Genomic DNA, 17,887 nt, shown 5'->3' with positions numbered 1-17,887 from the left:
CATTAAGAGGCTGAGCCAGGGTTGTGGGTAAGCGACAAATTCTACAGGGACAAGCATGGTGCGAATATGTATGTGTGTGTGTCTGTAGATGTGTGTATTTGTGTGAGTGCACAGGTGAAATAATTTGGGAATTTGCACTGAAGGAGGTAGACATAATGCCCTGCAAACCAAGAAGGAAAAAAAAGAGCTGAACTAAGCAAAAGAAAGGCAGGTAATGGATGCGTTACATTATAGGGTCTTCTCTTAAGATCAGCCTCTTTCTATTAGTCTATAAACCCACCATCAAAATGATTAAATCAATGAAGAAAGACACTATTTATGCAGTAAGAAGCCATAACAAATGGATAAGGATTTTAAGATGCCAGGAAAGAATAAAAGTGGATAACAGTATTGATGTGTTGAGTATGTAGTTGCATTTCAATCAACCTGTCACCATGACCTGACCCTTGACTCACTGGGACAGTGGGGCAGTGAAACAGGCAGCAGCACGGGACCCCTACAACACAATGCTGCATCTAAACAGTCAAAGTTGGGCAATGGGGGGGGTTAGAAAACAAAATTTATAAATATCTCTGAAATCATCAATAATATTTTTTTCTGAGTATTAGTAAGTAAATGATATCAACATTTTTTGTGAGGTAATGTTGCAGTGCTGTTAACCTTAACATTTAAGGAGGCACAACAAAGTGTTTCCAGAAGCTGATACTAACTTTGGCTGCATGAGATAATATTTCAAAAGCATTTTTTTTTTCATAAAAATAGATGATGGAACATGGACCGAAGTCACATTTAAGTGGCCTTGGATCATGTTATCGTGCTCTTATCTCAACAAACATGTTAAGTGAATTTTATCAATTACTGTGGATGCACAAATAGCATGCAGTCCTGGCATTACATGGCCTTTCACAGTTGTTTTCTTTCTCCAGTTCCAGCATACATTTATTTTTATTTGACTGCAACAGATCTTAAAAATGTTGTACAGTGTTTCAGGTTAAACCACTTCAACATTGGAGTGTCACTCTCAAAAATGTCTGTTACCTGCTTAAGCCTTGAAGCAGAACTGAAGTAGACTTTGAGGCAGAATTTTGCACCTTTGCCTAGTACCTTTTTTCAAGATACAGTCTAATAAGTCCCATTGTAAAACTGAAGTCTGCAAGGACAGGTCAAAGAAGGTCTAAAAAGGAGAGGTCATCTCTGAATGATAAGCTGGTTGGCATTTGTGGCTGGCATTGGCAAGTTAGAGGATATTTAAAAAATATCAAGAAACTTTAAGGGCATCTTAGACTAAGCAGCCAATAATGTGATTTTGTAGATGTTACTTTTCCTCTCTTACCCTGTTTGAGTTCATGACATTTGTTAGTTGAGAAACATTGTGTTAGGGAGCCCGTACTGCCTGGACTAACTGTTATTAAACTCTTGATATGTGCCACAGACTTCACATTTCCCCAAGAGTATCTGACAAAAAACGCCTTTTCCCCTTCCTACCTTATTTACCTTTATTGGTGGAGTAAACTGTCCACTGTTGTCCCAATGTGTCCTCTATAACCCAAGCCTATGGCTAATATCTCAATGAAATAATGTGTTGCGCATTCTTATCTATAGTATCCCAATGCTACAGGTCTGTTTGATCTATCACCCCTCCCCCTAATCCGACTTCATCCACCCACCTATAATTCATCAGATACTCTTGGAAGCCATTCCCACCTGAAATCTCATCATCCATCCAATCAGTCTTTCATCTTTCCTCTTGCAATCTTTCCATCTCTCTCCATCTTGATCTTTTCTAACGGTGGGAATAGCTGTAGTGAAAGTCAGCTGTGGTCTTGAAGTGGAAGGAGCATTTTTTTTTTCTTTTTCTCCCTGCCCACTTACACTGCACATCTACACGGATGGACTTGATGGCAGCCACCCCCACCCCGTTGTCAGCCTTGCAGTAGTAGCGACCTCCCTGCACCCTCTGGATGCCCTCAATGCGTAGTGTCTCATTGTAGATGGATGTTTCCTGGAACTTGTCTGACGCACTGCCTGCTGTCTTCGTCCACCGTACCTGAAGAGAGTGGGGGAAGGGTGGAGATGTTAAGAAGACGAAAGTGCTGTCGAAGGCAGTGAGTTATGTTAAAGGACAGAATCAGTCAAGTGTAACAGAAAGATGTTGAGAAGGCAACAGAGCAAAGTTCTTCAAAAATGCACTTCTTTAAAAACATGAAAAACTAAAATATAAACAAAAAAGCAGAAAAAGTCTCTGCTTTCTTATAAAGCAGAGACTTTTTCTTATAAAAACACCAATAAAATAATATCACGCAGTGGTGACACTAACAAACACTGGCAAAGCACAACAAGATAGTGTTCTTATCTGTTGATAGACAATTTGTAATGTTCACTAAATGCTAGCAACCCACTGAAGTAGTAGTGCATTGCAAGTTTTAAGTGTGTACGACCCTCAGAAGGAAAAAAGACTGCATCACTGTCAGTAAATGAAGTTAATGTAAATATCTGTCTGGTAGGTCAAATACTCATTTATCAGCATGATTTGTTTTAAAACAGTGATCTGAAAGTCCTTTCTAATTTTCTGCGGCAATTAAGTTATTCAAGGTTGGGGGTTTTTGTTGTGTGCGTGTGTGTGTGTGTGTGTGGGGGGGGGGGGGCATGCTGAAAGAGTAGTTGGATGAATATCCTACCTAATTAATCATTTAAAACAGTCTTTATTTAGAAGTGGAAGTGACCTGCAGAAATGCCAAGTCTGTATAAAGACAACTCCTTAATTTACTGTGCAGGTCATTTAATTGCATATATAGCAAATTAACATTATACATAGTTTTCTTTCACTGAGATAAAATCTGCCTTCTCCATAGAGAGGAAGTTAACAGCACTAAGCTGTGTACTCATGGTGTCTGTGATACTCAGACCATTAAGAGTTTTGACAAATTCTATATGGCTTTTCCACGCTTCAATTATCCTATCAAGCCATGGGAGCACCGCACGGCCGACAGCTACATGACACTTTCACTTGAATAATCAAACCCACAAACATTCGTGCACACACACAGATGCATAAAAGCCTGAAAACTCATCAGCACTGGAATGGCTTGCTCTTGCATATGTATCTGCATAACTATGTGTATACAGTCCATTAATCCCTATTAACCCTACTGTCTGTTATCAACCTCAGCAAGACTATCAACTATGTCCTGTTAAGGAGGTCAGAGAGGATAATAGGCAAAAGTCACTGATATAGAGTGACTGTCTGTATGTGTCCATGCAAACGTTTGTATGTGGAAGTGTGCATTACCGTTTTCATGCACTCTAGTCTGCTTGTGTTCCTGGATCTGTACATCATATCTGGTTACCAATTCACTCCCACATATATGTGTGTGTCTGTCTGTGTGTTGATTAGAAAACAGGTTATATGGATTAGCAGATTATCAGTGCCTGTGTAAATGCTCTCTGTCTGTTTATTCAGCTCTGTTTGTGGGAGGGATTTGGAGGAGACAGACTGCCATTGATCAACCGGCCAAGGTGAGCAATGAAGCGAACCCTGTCTGTCCACGGTTTAGTGGCTCTAGTTTGGATGAGGGCACGTGTTTGTGTGTGGGTGTCTTTTGTGGACCTTTTTGAGACACACAAAGGGAGAGAGTGAAAGTGAGCATGAAGTGTGCATTTGCGTATCATTTTATACGCAAGGATTAAAAGATGAGTCAAAATCTTACAAATTGTGAACACTTTGTTTGCTGAAGTTTTGTAGAAGTAGCATTTTAGAGTTATTCATAGGTTTTAAGTTCAGGACCATTAGGCTCAAGTTTACTAGAATCTTAATGACAAGATTATGTACTAAGAATTTAAACTTAGGGAGAAACATACTACATCTCAGTTAAAAGCAGTTGTATGCTTGATGATGGGAAATTGTGCATGTAAAAATGAGGCTGAACATGAAATCTTGATAATGTATTGCACTCAAAATATTGAATAAAGTCTGTGGGGATGGATGCAACATTTGAGTTTTCCATAATATCCCTGCAAAGAATAATGTAAAATAAGGAGATCGCAGGGTAAAGAGAGACAAAATATGTAAGGAAGGAGTTTTACTTGGATAGAAATAGTAGGTATGTGTGAGAGAAAAATAAGGTCTGCATGTGTAAGTGAGATATCGGGGTTTTTTTTTTTTTCCAGCCTGCGAGAGTGAGTAAGAAAAAGAATAAGAGGGAATGATATATGCTGTATTGCTGGCAGCTGTATGATGGGAAGAGAAAAAGTGCATCACACTGGGAGTTGCTCCACCAGGGCGGCAGATGAAGCAAAATAGAAGGAGGTGATACTGTGAATAAGGGAGATATTGTGCGCAATGCAGATGACAAACCAGGCGGCAGAAAAGCCTTTATCTGCCTGCGACACCAGCAGCTTAAAACTATCACCTGCACTCTCTTTCTCTGACCTCCTTCACCCTCCCTCTACACCCCTCTCTTTTCTTTTTCCTTCAATAGCCAGTGCCTTTTTTCCCCTACTACAGTCCTGACAGATTGGTCTGGATATCTCTCTTAGTGCCTCATCTTATCCCTGTCTGGTCACTTTGCTCGATACCTTTCTTTTATGTCTTTACAAAGTACAGGAAAGCCAAACACTCACTTGTCATCAGATTTTGTGTCTACATACACCTCCATTTACACACATGAAAGACACATATTTCCCCAGACTTACTCCCCCATGCACATGCTGGGAGATGAAGACACATTTGTTGAGTCAGAGACTTATAATATTAGCTCTTACATTCGGTTAGAAGTGTAATGTGAAGGGAAGTTTTGGTGTCCCATTGGATTGAGCCTGACATGAAAAGCGGCAGTTTTGTTCACTTTTTCTGTATTCAGGTGGTGATCTGTGTGCTGTCTAGGGCACAGATGTTTCAACAGGAGCATAGAAACAGCGCCAAGGAAAGAAGAACAACCTTTTCAGAATATTTCAGGTGAAGGTTTAGGGGCCACTTGGTGTTTGTAAGGAAGGTGGGCGGGTTGGCCATTAGGCCTTCTTTGAATGTGGTCATAGAATGCACTAAAATACTGGTCAGACGTAAATAAGCTAGTAAATTTTCCATTAGTGGCCAAGTGCAATGTGTTATTTGTCTACAGTATTTTCATCTTAGAGCATTTATTTCCAAACAGTGCATTACACTTTCCACACCATTAAAACCATTAAGACAGATAACTTATCCATTTAATCATATGATATGTCTAACATAATTTTGAGTTAATATTGTTTAGTGAAACACTCTTTTAACTTTGCCTTAAAGGTGAACTCTTGGTACCTTCAGCAGCAGTCGTCTCCAGCCATGTGCATAATGCAGCAACAATGTTTTCGATAAGTTGTTCTGGAAAGTATCATGGACGCTTCGTATTTATTTGATTCAAATAAACAAACCTGGTTGTCAGTGTCAAACATATTGCGACCCAACTAGCAAGTTAACATTTTCTGAGCAGCTCAAAGCTTCACCAGCCACAGTAAATATGCTGTGATCCATACTACAGTTGGAAATTTGAACAATGCCAGGTCCAAGTGGATTAGAAACACACACCTTGCTAAAACTACTGAAATCCAATACAAGGGCCCTGATAAAAAGCAGTTTTTGAAGCTTATAATCCTCAGTACACTTAATATAGAGCATTTAATGTTCAACATCCTTCCAAAATGTCCAGACAGTTGAATAAATGGCTCTTTCTCACAGTGACAACAAAACTAAACATTATAAGCTTTGAGTAAAGGAGGGATTTATTATAGAGCTGTTGTATTGGATTTTAATGGATTTACTGTACCTATACTGGCAAAAGATACAGCCTGAAATCAGAAATTCTGGAAAAGGAAAAGAGAGAACGACAGCAGGCACTAATTATGCATGATGAATATGGATCTGAAACATTGATGGCATGCTTAGGAAGAAATGAGACAGATACAGGGAGAAGAGAAGAGAACTGTCAAATTTCTCTATTTGTTTTCGACTGTGTGTCTCTATGTGTGTGGTTGCCTTATTACCTCCTTTCTTTCTCAGCCCGTCTCTGTTTAATTCTGTCCCTCTATGATTCTGGCATTTTCCCTTCACATTTTTACTTTACATGTCGACACGACACAAACATGTTCCTCCCTCTCTGCATCGTACCATAAGGTTCTCACTTCACTCCTCAAACTGACACATCAGAGAGAATCAGCAGGATCTAGCAGATATGGTCCAGTGCCTGTAAGACACCATTGCACTGTTGTTCAAACTGGAAACTGACAGAACAACACAACAATACATCAGAGGCCTTAATACTGACATTTAGCTAGAAAAACGATTGTTGAGATGTTTCTACCATATTCCTATCTATGCTAACCTGCAACTTTCAGCTCACAGGCCACAAATAATGAAAATAAAACGCAAGCAAACAAAATTTCTTCACCAGATGGTGAATAAATTGGATGTTGTTCACAAATTGGACAGGTCACTCCTGTGGACATCTGCTGTGCTCCACACCTAAAGTCAATTACGTTTGCAGTTACTAATATAGTGTAATTTAACTACATTGCCTTCTTTGATTCAAATAAGTCAAATTGCACACTTAATAGAGAGATTTACCTTTAAAACAAGGACATGCACAACCGCTCAGTAAAGCAAAGTGAAAATTAAATCCTTCCATGTTTGACATCACTGTAAGCAAAGCTTAGCTTGCAAGGCTTTCCCACCTCTATACAACTGCTTCCCGTGGCGCTACAGAAGTTGAATCCTTTATATTCCCTCTCAGTAACTCACAGAGAGCCTGCTAGGCTTGCCTTCCACAATTTTCCTAACTCTCTTCTTGACGTAGCACCAGCGGAGTTGACGATACAGTGCTTTATCCGTCCAACTGGCTCACTTACCGTGAATGGGCTTAAGATGGTAATCCTGTTATCGGGGAATACTACTTGGCACGGATGCAGACCCACACTCACACACAGGCACTAAGGCATACATGAATGCACGCACAAGCACAGAATATGCAACATCTGAGGGGAAGTGTGGGAAAGAAAGAGTGAAAATAAATAGAATATCAGTAAAATTATGATGAAAAAAGGCATAGTCCAGGTTGACAGCAGCAGCTTGAACTGATAAACACTGAAGTAATTATCTCAGCTCTGGTTTATGAACAATGGCTTTATTGAATAACTAAAAGTGACAAGGTGTGGATGACATGCAGCATAAGTCAAAACATCTACTGCATAGAAATATCTCTTTTAATTATCTGTCACAGCAGAGCAGAAGTGGATGGAGAGTTATTTGCAGGAGAATTGGAATACGTGGGTTTCTAAAAGAGTTAGCAGCAACGGCAAGTAATAAATATAAGTTAAAGAACAGAGTTTGCCTATGTGCATCCCAATCTGGTCTACTGCTTATTATTCCATTAACTCCTTTACTATGTGATGATGAGCTTAAGGCCTTTTTCTTTCCTTTTACCCCTGAATAGAATAAACATATTTGTTTAGAGTGGTTCCCAGTTTTCTCCGTGTATCACTCCATTAAAAAACACAAAAAAAATGACTCTGTTTGTATGGAACATCAGCCATGCCTCTGTGCACAGATCACAGAGAAAAAGTTCAATAAAACTGACTCATTGACATTGAACACATCATCCTTCTCTCTAACCTTGTCATACAATATGGATGCCTTTATCACTCTTTTTGCCTCTGTAATATGAAACTAAGGCTGTGATAACATTACAGGAATCAGAAGAATCATCAGCATTTACAAAAAAGTCATAATCTTGAAAATAATAAAAATAAATGCATGTGTTAACAAAGTCATTTACATTTGTCTGTATAGCATACAGATGTTAAAACACTTAACATCAACACTTTCTTAGTTTCAAAACTTGTGATTTATGAATATTCGGTTAATGTGCCTTCTTGAGGGCAAGTAAAAAGAAATGCACCATTTACATTTCTGGAAGCGTCTCAATAGTTTGCGCAACATTTGCTTGACCATCAGATGGTTTAAGTCAGAAGAAAGCAAACAGGGGCAGACCGCATCAGCAGATATACAGAGCTCTCTCCAAAGTGTCAACAGCCGTCAGCTGCAGTGTCAGCTGCTACCTAACACACTCTGCTCATGTTGGATGTGTTAGCTGTAATGAGTAATGGCTAATTATTACAAGCACGGCATAGGATGGAGAAATTTGAGCATAGCCATCTTTTTTTTTTTTTGAGTATGTCCTGATCAGATGATGTCAGGCTGCTGAGAAATGAGAAACTGAAGAAGGCTTACACACAAGGGAAGAAAAAGAATCTTATGGATTACTTTGCCCTACGATATCAATTGAAGCACAGATCAACCAATAAAGTCAGAACATCCACGGTTTTGACCTGTGCTTAGACTGAAAAAGCTCTGCGGCTCTAGCTTTCAACAAAGCTATCTCAAATTTTTCCCCACAAAGAGCTCAAATCATTTAAAGTGGGAAACAAATGCAACACCTGTGCTGCGAACCAAGACCCGTATCCCACGCATGCAAACATCTTAATCAGGAAATCACTGGATGCATTCACAGCATTCATAATGATGTTCCAAATGCCACAGCAAACTGCTTCTGTTCTGAAAGTGCCTGAAAAAAACTAGAATAAAACAATCTTAAAATGTAATATTACTTTATATATACTTTCAGAAACGGCCCTAACCAATCTGGCGCCCTAGGCAAGATTTTAGGTGGCGCCCCCCTACATCAGCAGTGTAGTGTAATGTTGTAACAAATAATATTTCTATTAAATAAGCTTTACTTTGCATTTTAATTTTTTTTTTTTTTTTTTTTTTTAAATGACATCAGAAACAGCAGTATGCGACATTATGTGATGGCAGAGCTTCAGTTCATCCTTTGTCATTTTTTTTTTTTTTTTTTTTTTTTTTTTTTTAATAAATAGGACAGGGGGAATGAATGAGAGAAAGAGGGGGAGAGAAAGAAAGAAAACCAAAGGGGAGAAGAGACGGTGAGAAGGGGGGGGAAGAGAGAGAGAAAAAAAAAAAAAAAGAACTCCTGGGTCACCTGTATGGAGAAAAAAAAAAACAAAAACAAAAACAAAAAAAAACAAACAGAGGAGACAGCAAACAACAAAGAGCAACATAATAATAGAGAAAACAAAGCACCATCACAATAAACTAGCTAGTCATAGATATCAATATTTACTAAATAATAAACGATATTGTGCAGCACACACTTTGCATTTTAATTAACGTGGGATTATTTTTTGTATTTAGAAATAATAGTACCAACTTTTTTTTTTTTTCAACATTTGTGGCACTGGCGTGGCGCCCCCTGATGGACGGCGCCCTTAGCATTTGCCTATACGGCCTATGCCACGGGCCGGCCCTGTATACTTTATAAATAAAACATACATCATCAAACAAGCACACATACCTGTCTCTCACTGTCTAGTCTCTAGTCAATACAGACTTTGCTTTTTTCCTGTGGTTTCATTTTAGTTTGTAAGAACAGACGTTTAGACCTTAACTTTATTATTTTTAGTCTCAGAGAGGGTTTCATCTACAAAGCACAGTGTGTGTTACCACGGCAGCAGACACTCCAGAGACACTCAAACATACAGAAAAGCTATGGAAGAGTCCAATACAGAGGTCTTCATCCAGGCACATCAGCAGCACAAGTATTTTGTTTTGAAATCTAATTTGATGCGGTGTTTGTGTTCTCACTCAATGTCTCAAGCAGTCAAGGACAGTGACCCTTGCACTCACAGAAAAGCTGTTTGGCTGAACAAGAGTGAAGTGATATGTAGACATGACACAAAAGCTACACTTTAAAGAGGCATCCCTATGTGACAGACTTGATTAGCCGAGTAGATATATCCTAATCTATTCAAACACATCTTCATGAAGCCAAAAGGCAATGTAACACACAAATGCCATAAATGTATAAGAAGCAAGGAAAAAGTAGAAAATTACAATGTATGTACAATAGCACAGTGAAAAAGAGAAATTCTAGGCATTGATTTAAAAACAAAAAGTTGGAGAAGGCCTTGGGTTGTTGAATTCACTTGTTTGTTGTTTAGTTTCTAATCAAAGAAGTCTGAATAGCTCATAACAGCAGATCTAAAAGTAAGCTTGGCCTCAAAGCATCCGCTCGTCTATAAATTAACAGTAGTGCTTCAAAATTGCTTCTTTAACAAACAATAAGTCATTCCAATATAAGCCGATGAAACTGGACAGTTTCACACTGTTCTTTATTTAGTAATAATACGACATAAACATGGAAGCATGTTTTGCAAATTCCTTTTAAAAAAGGGAGTTTTCTCATTCCAACATCCTAAAGCAAGCAAGACAAACCTGCCAAAAAGATGGAAATAAAAGGCATGAGAGCCTTGAAGATCGCTAAACTGGATTCATTAGATTAGTTAGTTTTAAATAAACTTTTAATAATAGTTTACGGTGCTGGAGTGTCTTTAGGACAAGATATAACTATTCTTTATTGGCCCAGCCAAAGGTCAATTTTAAATGCTTAAAAAAGTTTGTGAACACAATTGAAAGCATGTTCACAAACAACTTGAGTGGAACTACCATGAAAAATAACAGTTTAAAAAAAAAAGTCTAATTGTACTTGTTTAAAATAAATGAAGCATACATTTCATTCAGTGGATGTGAACGCTTCTAAATACTTAAGCCTGTAGACAGCATAACAACAGAATGACCTTCCAAAATACAAAATGGATCGCAACCAATGCCTTTTTATGGAGCATGTGAAATACAAGATCTGAAGCAGATGTTCTGCCTCATCTTGTGATTTATTGTCATCTGCTGTTGAGTTTGGAATACACTCGAGTAGTCCCGTCTACAAGCGTAAACATAATAAGCACAATTTCCCACCTCATCGTCATGCCTCGATTCTCCTTCTCCTTTATTAGTGGTCAGCATGTCCTCTGCACCGTGCAGCACTTATCATTGCGATTCATCTATCTTGTTAGAGTTTGTTTTCTTATCTCTGCTCAAGATGTCTTTCGTTTGTTCTTGGTTTTCAGTTGGTATTCACATTCATAATCTTGATGACAGACATGTTTTTGTTATTCAACCACATGTCTAAAAGTGAAACTACCTGGGTGGTGTGTATGCCGAAACATATTTTTTTCTTACGGTTTCAAAGAGATCATGAAAGTAAGTCAAAGATTGCTTGTCTTTTTTGCTGGCTTTGTCATGCAGAGATTATTTACACATGTTACCAATTATTTATGCAATTTTTTGATGCTTCAAGTTAATCACAATCATGTTTTATCTCCTTCATCGAGTCCTTAAAGTTTTCATGTCCCTTCACCATATCCTTGTATTTTTTTTTTACTGCAATAAAAAAAGGAGAGAGTTGATTGTTTTTAGTTCCAAGTCCATTTCTTCTTCTTCTTCCTCCCCTAACCTGTCTTTTTCAGACTTCTTCTCTCCATCTTTCTTGTTTTTTTTCTTGCTCTCATCTTCCTCTTCATTCTTCCTCTCCATCCACTTAGGGGTCAAGCAGTGACCTTGTTTGTGTCTAGGTCGTGTTCTTGCTGAGTGCCTGTGCAGCCTCGTGCTGCCACCTGATCAGCCTTGCTTTCAGCCTCACTATCGATCGCATTCCACTCACCCCTCAAGGGCAGAAATCCAAAACCATATTCCAGACCGCAGCCCTCATCTTCCTCCCTCCATTCCTTCCTCTTTCCCACTTCTTTTTTCTCTGCCTCTCCACTTTTCTCATCTATAATTCTCTCTCTACCTTTTCCTCGTATAGAATTCATCACGCACGCACACACCCATGCAAGTCTCAAGGTTGCAATGACCAGAAGACCCATGAATAAATAATAAGGAGGTAGGAATCACTTTCAGAAAAACCATTTACTCTCCTATTGTGTTTTTGAAGAAGCTGTGAGAGTGTGTGTGCGAGCTCTATGTGTGTGTAACAAGAAAAGCTTTGTGAGCGAGACTACAGTGCTTTGTTAACTAAAAGCCCCGCTGTCTCAGGAGTTAACTTGAGTGATGCTACGAGCACCTTGTAGGTGACCTCTAACACTGATTTTTTTTTCCTTGTGTACATACTTTGATTTCTTTTTCCTTCTTTCTTTAAAGAGTCTTACAATATTTGTGGGTATAACCAATGAGGTTGGCAGAAGGACAGCGTAGCAGAAAGGCAACGTGTCACCTTGTCTTGAAAAACTCATTCTTTTAAAATTGTCAAAGGTCATTTTTTGCCATGAAACAAAACAAAGAGGTGAGTATGGGCCTGCTGTTTTGTTTTCTGCGAACACAATATGCATACAGTTTGACTTTTCCCAAAGTAAGATGGTCCGTGAGCTAAACTGTTGTTGACTTGATATATGCTTTGTTGCAGTTGGTCTGAAGTATAGAGACAATAGAAATGAGAGCGAGAGCTTAAAATGAACAGAAAAAGAGGCAGTGTGGAATAGGGAATTTAAGGAGATATAGGCAGGGACAGGATGAAGAAAAAATAAGCGTGGAAGAGAGAAGGATAAGACAAGGACGAAAGAAGAGTAAAGGGAAGAAATGACTTGTAGTGAGTGATAAAAAGGAGAAAGCAGAGACTGAGACAATATGAAGGAGAAGGCAGCAACAAAAAGAGGAAAACAGACATAGACAAAGAAAGAAATGATTAGATTTTTCTCTCCTCTGTATGGTTCAGAGTGAGAGCTCCCATTTCAATCCAATCTAGCTCAGGCAAAAGTAAACAATCAGTCTTGATAAAGGATTGGATAAATCCTCAATCAGTCTCATTTTCAGTAAAGAAGCTATTTATTGGGCTGGCCTCACATGGCTAAATTGGATCCTCCTTCTTCTGAGCAAGCTGAAGTGAGAGAGAAAAAGCGGAGAAAGTGAATCATCTCGCTCCGAGAAGGCACAGATGAAAGTTTTTGCGAATAAAATGGTCCTTGCATTAAAAAATAATACATAGTATAAAAGTCTTTACTGGTAATACATGTAGACTGAAAATGTAGGAAAAGCCACTGCCAATCAGAACTCATACATCATATTCCTGTGATCTTAAATCGACTCATCAAAATGTGGGACAAGTAGCTCCCTCACAAAGCCAGAAACCAGAGACAGGCAGAACACTCTGAACTGGTATGAAACAACTCGTGATTAATAAAATATAAAGCCCTAATGTTTTTAAAGAGTTAGTGTGGTCTGCTATGGAGTGGGTGTGTTTATTAATAAATGCATTAAAATGTTGTCAGCATAAATTTGTAAGTCTATTGTTTCTCTGAAGGGTGAAAACAGAGCATTATGAGGACATTCGTGTTAGAATAGAGTACAGCCATAAATAATAACAAAGCTGCCAGAACACTTGGAACATCTTGCCTGTCTGCCAACACCTAGAGGCCAATACAAACTTCCCAGTTAGGATGGGGAGTGGGGGAAGGACGCAGTTCACTGCAGTAGCTGTCATATCTCTTTTTCTTCTTCATGAGGTGAACATTCAACAGAATAAAGTGACCATCTCCAAAATAAGATGAAAACAGTTCTACTCCTATGGAAAACAAACAGAAATGATCCAACAGAAAAGAAATAAGATTATTTCTGTAATATTTCTATGTATTACACTATGAGCTACCCACAAAGCGGCACTTTTACTTTGTTATCAAGTTGTGCATATACAACATAAAGCATTACCTATACATATATTCATTTTCTTTTTCATAAAAACATTGGTAGCTTTATACAATTGCTAAGAAAGATAACACCGCATAAACTGTTTTAAAAGGTTTTGACTATACTTTATTTAGATATTTCTTAGTTTTGAAAATACTGATGATTCTTCTTTTAATAATCTTTCGCCACGTTTTCACATGTCATAGTGCATCATATAGTTTTCATATAAAAAGAATTTCAGGCAGAGCTAATATAATAAGACGAATACTGCAAAAATATATATCAGGCTCTATCGCTCTGCTGTGGGATCTCTCTGCCCTGCAAAGTGCAAATATGGAAAGTATAGTAATGAAGAGAGAGCACTATTCCCTACTTTTTCATGTGTATACATGTAAAGGTAGAGGTTGAGAAAAGAAAAAGCTAAATCCCCAGAACATTGCATGAAATTGGTGGAGGGACTGTGGTAGAAATCTGAGTTAAATTACAGACTGTAAGACTCCTAGTGTCTTCTTATATTCTTTATTCAACCTTTATGAAGAGTCCAAAGGGGTCCAGAAGGGTTTCTTTTCTTTTGTTGTGGGTATGTGGCAACAAAGGAAAAAGAAACCCCCAGCCTATAAAGCTCGGCTTATCACATACATAGAATATCTGCTGTCTGTCTGGAGTGAAAGTAGTTTTACTTTCACAGAAGATAAAATTATGATTCTGAACATGCTTCTTCTCTACTAAGGATCATACAAAGAGTCTGTTTCACACCCCAAATTCCTATATACTGATAAAGACAGTTCATACATGTGTCAGATAATAGTTAAACAAATTACAAAGAAGACTTCTGTTTATAAGCAAACTACGTGTATAGACAATTGTACAACAACTTGCATTAACTTGTATTTTTCTATTACAGGTTGCAAGAACATGATTTTTAAGTAGTAATATTATCTTTTTGTGGCTGAAAACATCATAAGTTAGATTAATATTAGAGTCGTTTCATCCAAAGAATCCCTGAGCCTTATAGGTTGGATGCCTATTGTGAACATTTACAAAAGTGCAACATGTTAGAGCAAACAGACAAAAACGGCTTTGTGAGCTTTCATTTTTAGTCTAGTCACTATGACTAATGTATAAAATGTAATGTACCAGAAAAAAAATACCTGAAACCACAACTTTGTGTGTTGCCAGAACTGGAGATTCAATATGTGTAAGGAAGAGACTGCATGAGAAGTAAGGATGGATGGAGGAGAAGCTGGGGTGACGAGGATCAAGTTCTCAATACAGCCAAAGGAGATCAGTGGAAACTCTGTAACCCCAATGGGACACAGTGCAGAATGCTACAGTGTGCTATTCAAGCAGAGCACAGTCGGACAGAGGTCAGCACTCTCACCGTTTACGTCCACTGTAACAGTAAAAATCTTTTTCTGGTTTTTGTATGTGATGTGTTTCATGTTCCCTTAATGAATGTAGCATAAAACACTAACAAAACACTAGCACATCTGTTTGTCAGTAACAGGTTTATGCTGCTAACTTTAATTTATGCAATCACTCAATAACATGGCCTTCAAATTCCCTCTCCAATCACCAGATCAGAATCCAAAAGAACATTATTTTGGATGTGATATATGAAACAATTTGCAGCATGTATGCACAACTGAAAAATGACCAAATCTGCATAAAAAACAAACAAAATGTGGTATGGTTGTTGATGGTATGGCTGACTGAGGATTTTTCCAAAGTGCCGATCTACTGGGATTTTTACACACAACCATCTCTAAAGTTTCCAGAGAATGGTTCAAAACAGGAAAAAGTGAGCAGTGGCTCATGGTGAAAATGCTTTATTGATGGCAGAGAAAAATCACCATATTCGGTCAAGTTGATGGAAAGGCAAATAACCGGTTAAAAGAACGGGCTTAGAGGGCCCCTAATGGACCACAGCATCAGATGAACACACCAGGTGCCACTCATGTCACATAAAGACAGTGAGATGAAAGGATCAGAATTTGGCATAAATACTTAGTGTGCATAAATCCTGATGTTAGGGAAGGGTTTAGGGTATTTTTGAGCCCCTTAGTAATAGAGTATAATTATAATGTTGAAGTCTTCAAAAGCATTGTTGCTGACTCTGTCCACTGTAAACATCTTATAATGGCAACGCTCAGTCCTTCACAGCTCATATCATTACAGTCTGGTCTCTCAGTTCACTGTACTTAAATGGTACTTCTGGGATGTGGTGGAAGCTAGGAATCAAATCAGTAAGGGGCTGCCCACAAATGTGCAGAAACTGTAATAATATTATGTCGTTTTCAGCCAGATCTCTGAGGGTTGTATCCTGCACTTGCACAATGAATAATTAAGGCAGAAACCAACACAGCTATAGCACAATGTAACTAAGAAAGGATCTGACTTCTCCAGTGCCGCCATAATTCCTTGTTATTGACCCCACACTGACCCATTATGTTCTCTTTCTGTGTTTGTATCTTAGCTCTGTCTTCGCCTCTCTTTGTAGTGCATTTTGTATGTGATTTCAATTTACATTCCAGTTTATTGTTCATTTGAATTATTATTGTTACTACATTAGCAAATTGCATTACGAAGCTGGGTAAAACCCATAACCTTTGGTAGAGTTAATAATTTCAAATAGCTCTAGCTAAACAGCTCTGGTCCATCAGCCTGTTCCACATCCTTATTTCTTCATTTCACACAACATGGATATGACCCTACAAGTCTGACAGCTGGTGGCTTTCAGCTTCTAAAATATGTTGTAAAGAGTGGTTTTAGAAAAACATCAGGATGTTGCTCTTTAATCCAAGGTGACTGACTGTTCTACACTTGGAGTAGCTCAGTAGTAAATTCAACGGGTCCAGGTGCCATTTGACATCATGGAATCTAACACTAACAAAAGCAACTAAAAGTTTAGAAGTGCTCGGACCTTGGCTTAGATTGTTTTAAATCAGAATTGGATGTTTTTAATAATACTCACAATGATGTCTAAATGAACAAAAGCACAGTGGCCATAGTAATTAACTTATTTTCTTCAAATTTGATCGACTAAATAATCATATTTTTATTTTTATTTGGAATGTCTATAAAATTGTCAAGCAATTTACATACATATTTTCCTCTTCGACTTTGAATGTGAATGATATAATAAAGATATATTACTTCTCATTCCATTTCTGGTGCAATGACAGAGAAATGCAAATGTTTCCTGAGCTGCACCTCTTTACTAGTTCTTTATTTGTCTTTTCCGTCTCTAACTTTGCGTCTACATACACATTGCCTCACTGACGGCAGCACATGCACTAACTCAACCGATGTCTCTTTGCCAGAGGCACTGTACATCTTGTCTGTGCACACGCTATATATATTTTACATTCTGACAATGTGACCAAAGTGATCATTATTCAAAATACAGTTCCACCTCCGACCAAGAGAACAAGCAATCACTGACGCAATTTCCTACAGCTTTGAAATGCTCTAGGGGAATGAACTTGTGTAGTATGTGTTATGCAGAGTATGTTTTGTGTAATGATTATTCCAGCGTTGCTGAAAATAAAAGTTTTATTAAAAGTTGCATTTGTTTCTAACAACGCGGACTGTAAATTTAAAGTCTACATCTGTATGTGTGTGTGTCTATGTTTGTATCCAAGAGCAAGCGAGTCACAGAGACAGAGAGAATTGGAGGAAACAAATGGGAAAGACAGCCACTCTTAGTATGGGCAGGTAAGGTCAACAGTTTGGTATGTAATTAGACTCTGCGCCTTTCGTACAAATGATTGTTTTGCATCTGCAGAGTCATGCAATCAAGCCCTTTTTCGTTGTGTTTTTTTTTTAAACACACACTCTCATACACATCCATCGTCGAGTTACACATACACACAAATAGAAGAAAACAAGGCTTAGACACAGGCGCTGTTTTATTCATGCTGATGTGATGCCAGTGGACATGCACCCGTGAGGAACACTGCTTTTCTCACCTCACACACTTGCACACAAGTACACACAACACACACAACCCCTCCACAGTCACCTCAGTTCATTTCATTTCATCTAGCTATGTACGCTCACACAGATGTATGCTCACAGAGAGATCCTGATGCAAAATGTTTCACTGGGGTTCAACCCAGGGAGCCAGATGGGTCGAAGGTGGACTGCACCTCCTGCTCAAGTTTTATGAGCGTGCTGTTTGGAAAGTATTTTTCACTCTTTGTTAATGCGTATATTTGGTGTTAGTATGGTCATATATTTTAAGGACTGCTTATATGTACATACTGT

General features: G+C 38.3%; 1 protein-coding gene across 2 annotated transcripts in view; it reads right to left on the bottom strand.

Annotated features, from left to right (window-relative positions):
• The window catches only part of mdga1 (MAM domain containing glycosylphosphatidylinositol anchor 1), a 202,056-nt gene that overhangs the window by 124,494 nt on the left and 59,675 nt on the right, over nucleotides 1-17,887 (bottom strand). For both annotated transcript variants that reach the window (XM_026171878.1, XM_026171887.1), the window contains exon 4: nucleotides 1,873-2,047. In XM_026171878.1, coding sequence (XP_026027663.1) covers nucleotides 1,873-2,047 — 175 coding nt within the window. The remainder of the gene's footprint in view (nucleotides 1-1,872; nucleotides 2,048-17,887) is intronic.

Source organism: Astatotilapia calliptera, chromosome 1 (genome assembly GCF_900246225.1).
Source record: "Astatotilapia calliptera chromosome 1, fAstCal1.2, whole genome shotgun sequence".
Classification (NCBI taxonomy): domain Eukaryota; kingdom Metazoa; phylum Chordata; class Actinopteri; order Cichliformes; family Cichlidae; genus Astatotilapia; species Astatotilapia calliptera.
Note: the sequence above shows the minus strand (reverse complement) of the source record. Positions and strands in the feature narration are given on the sequence as shown.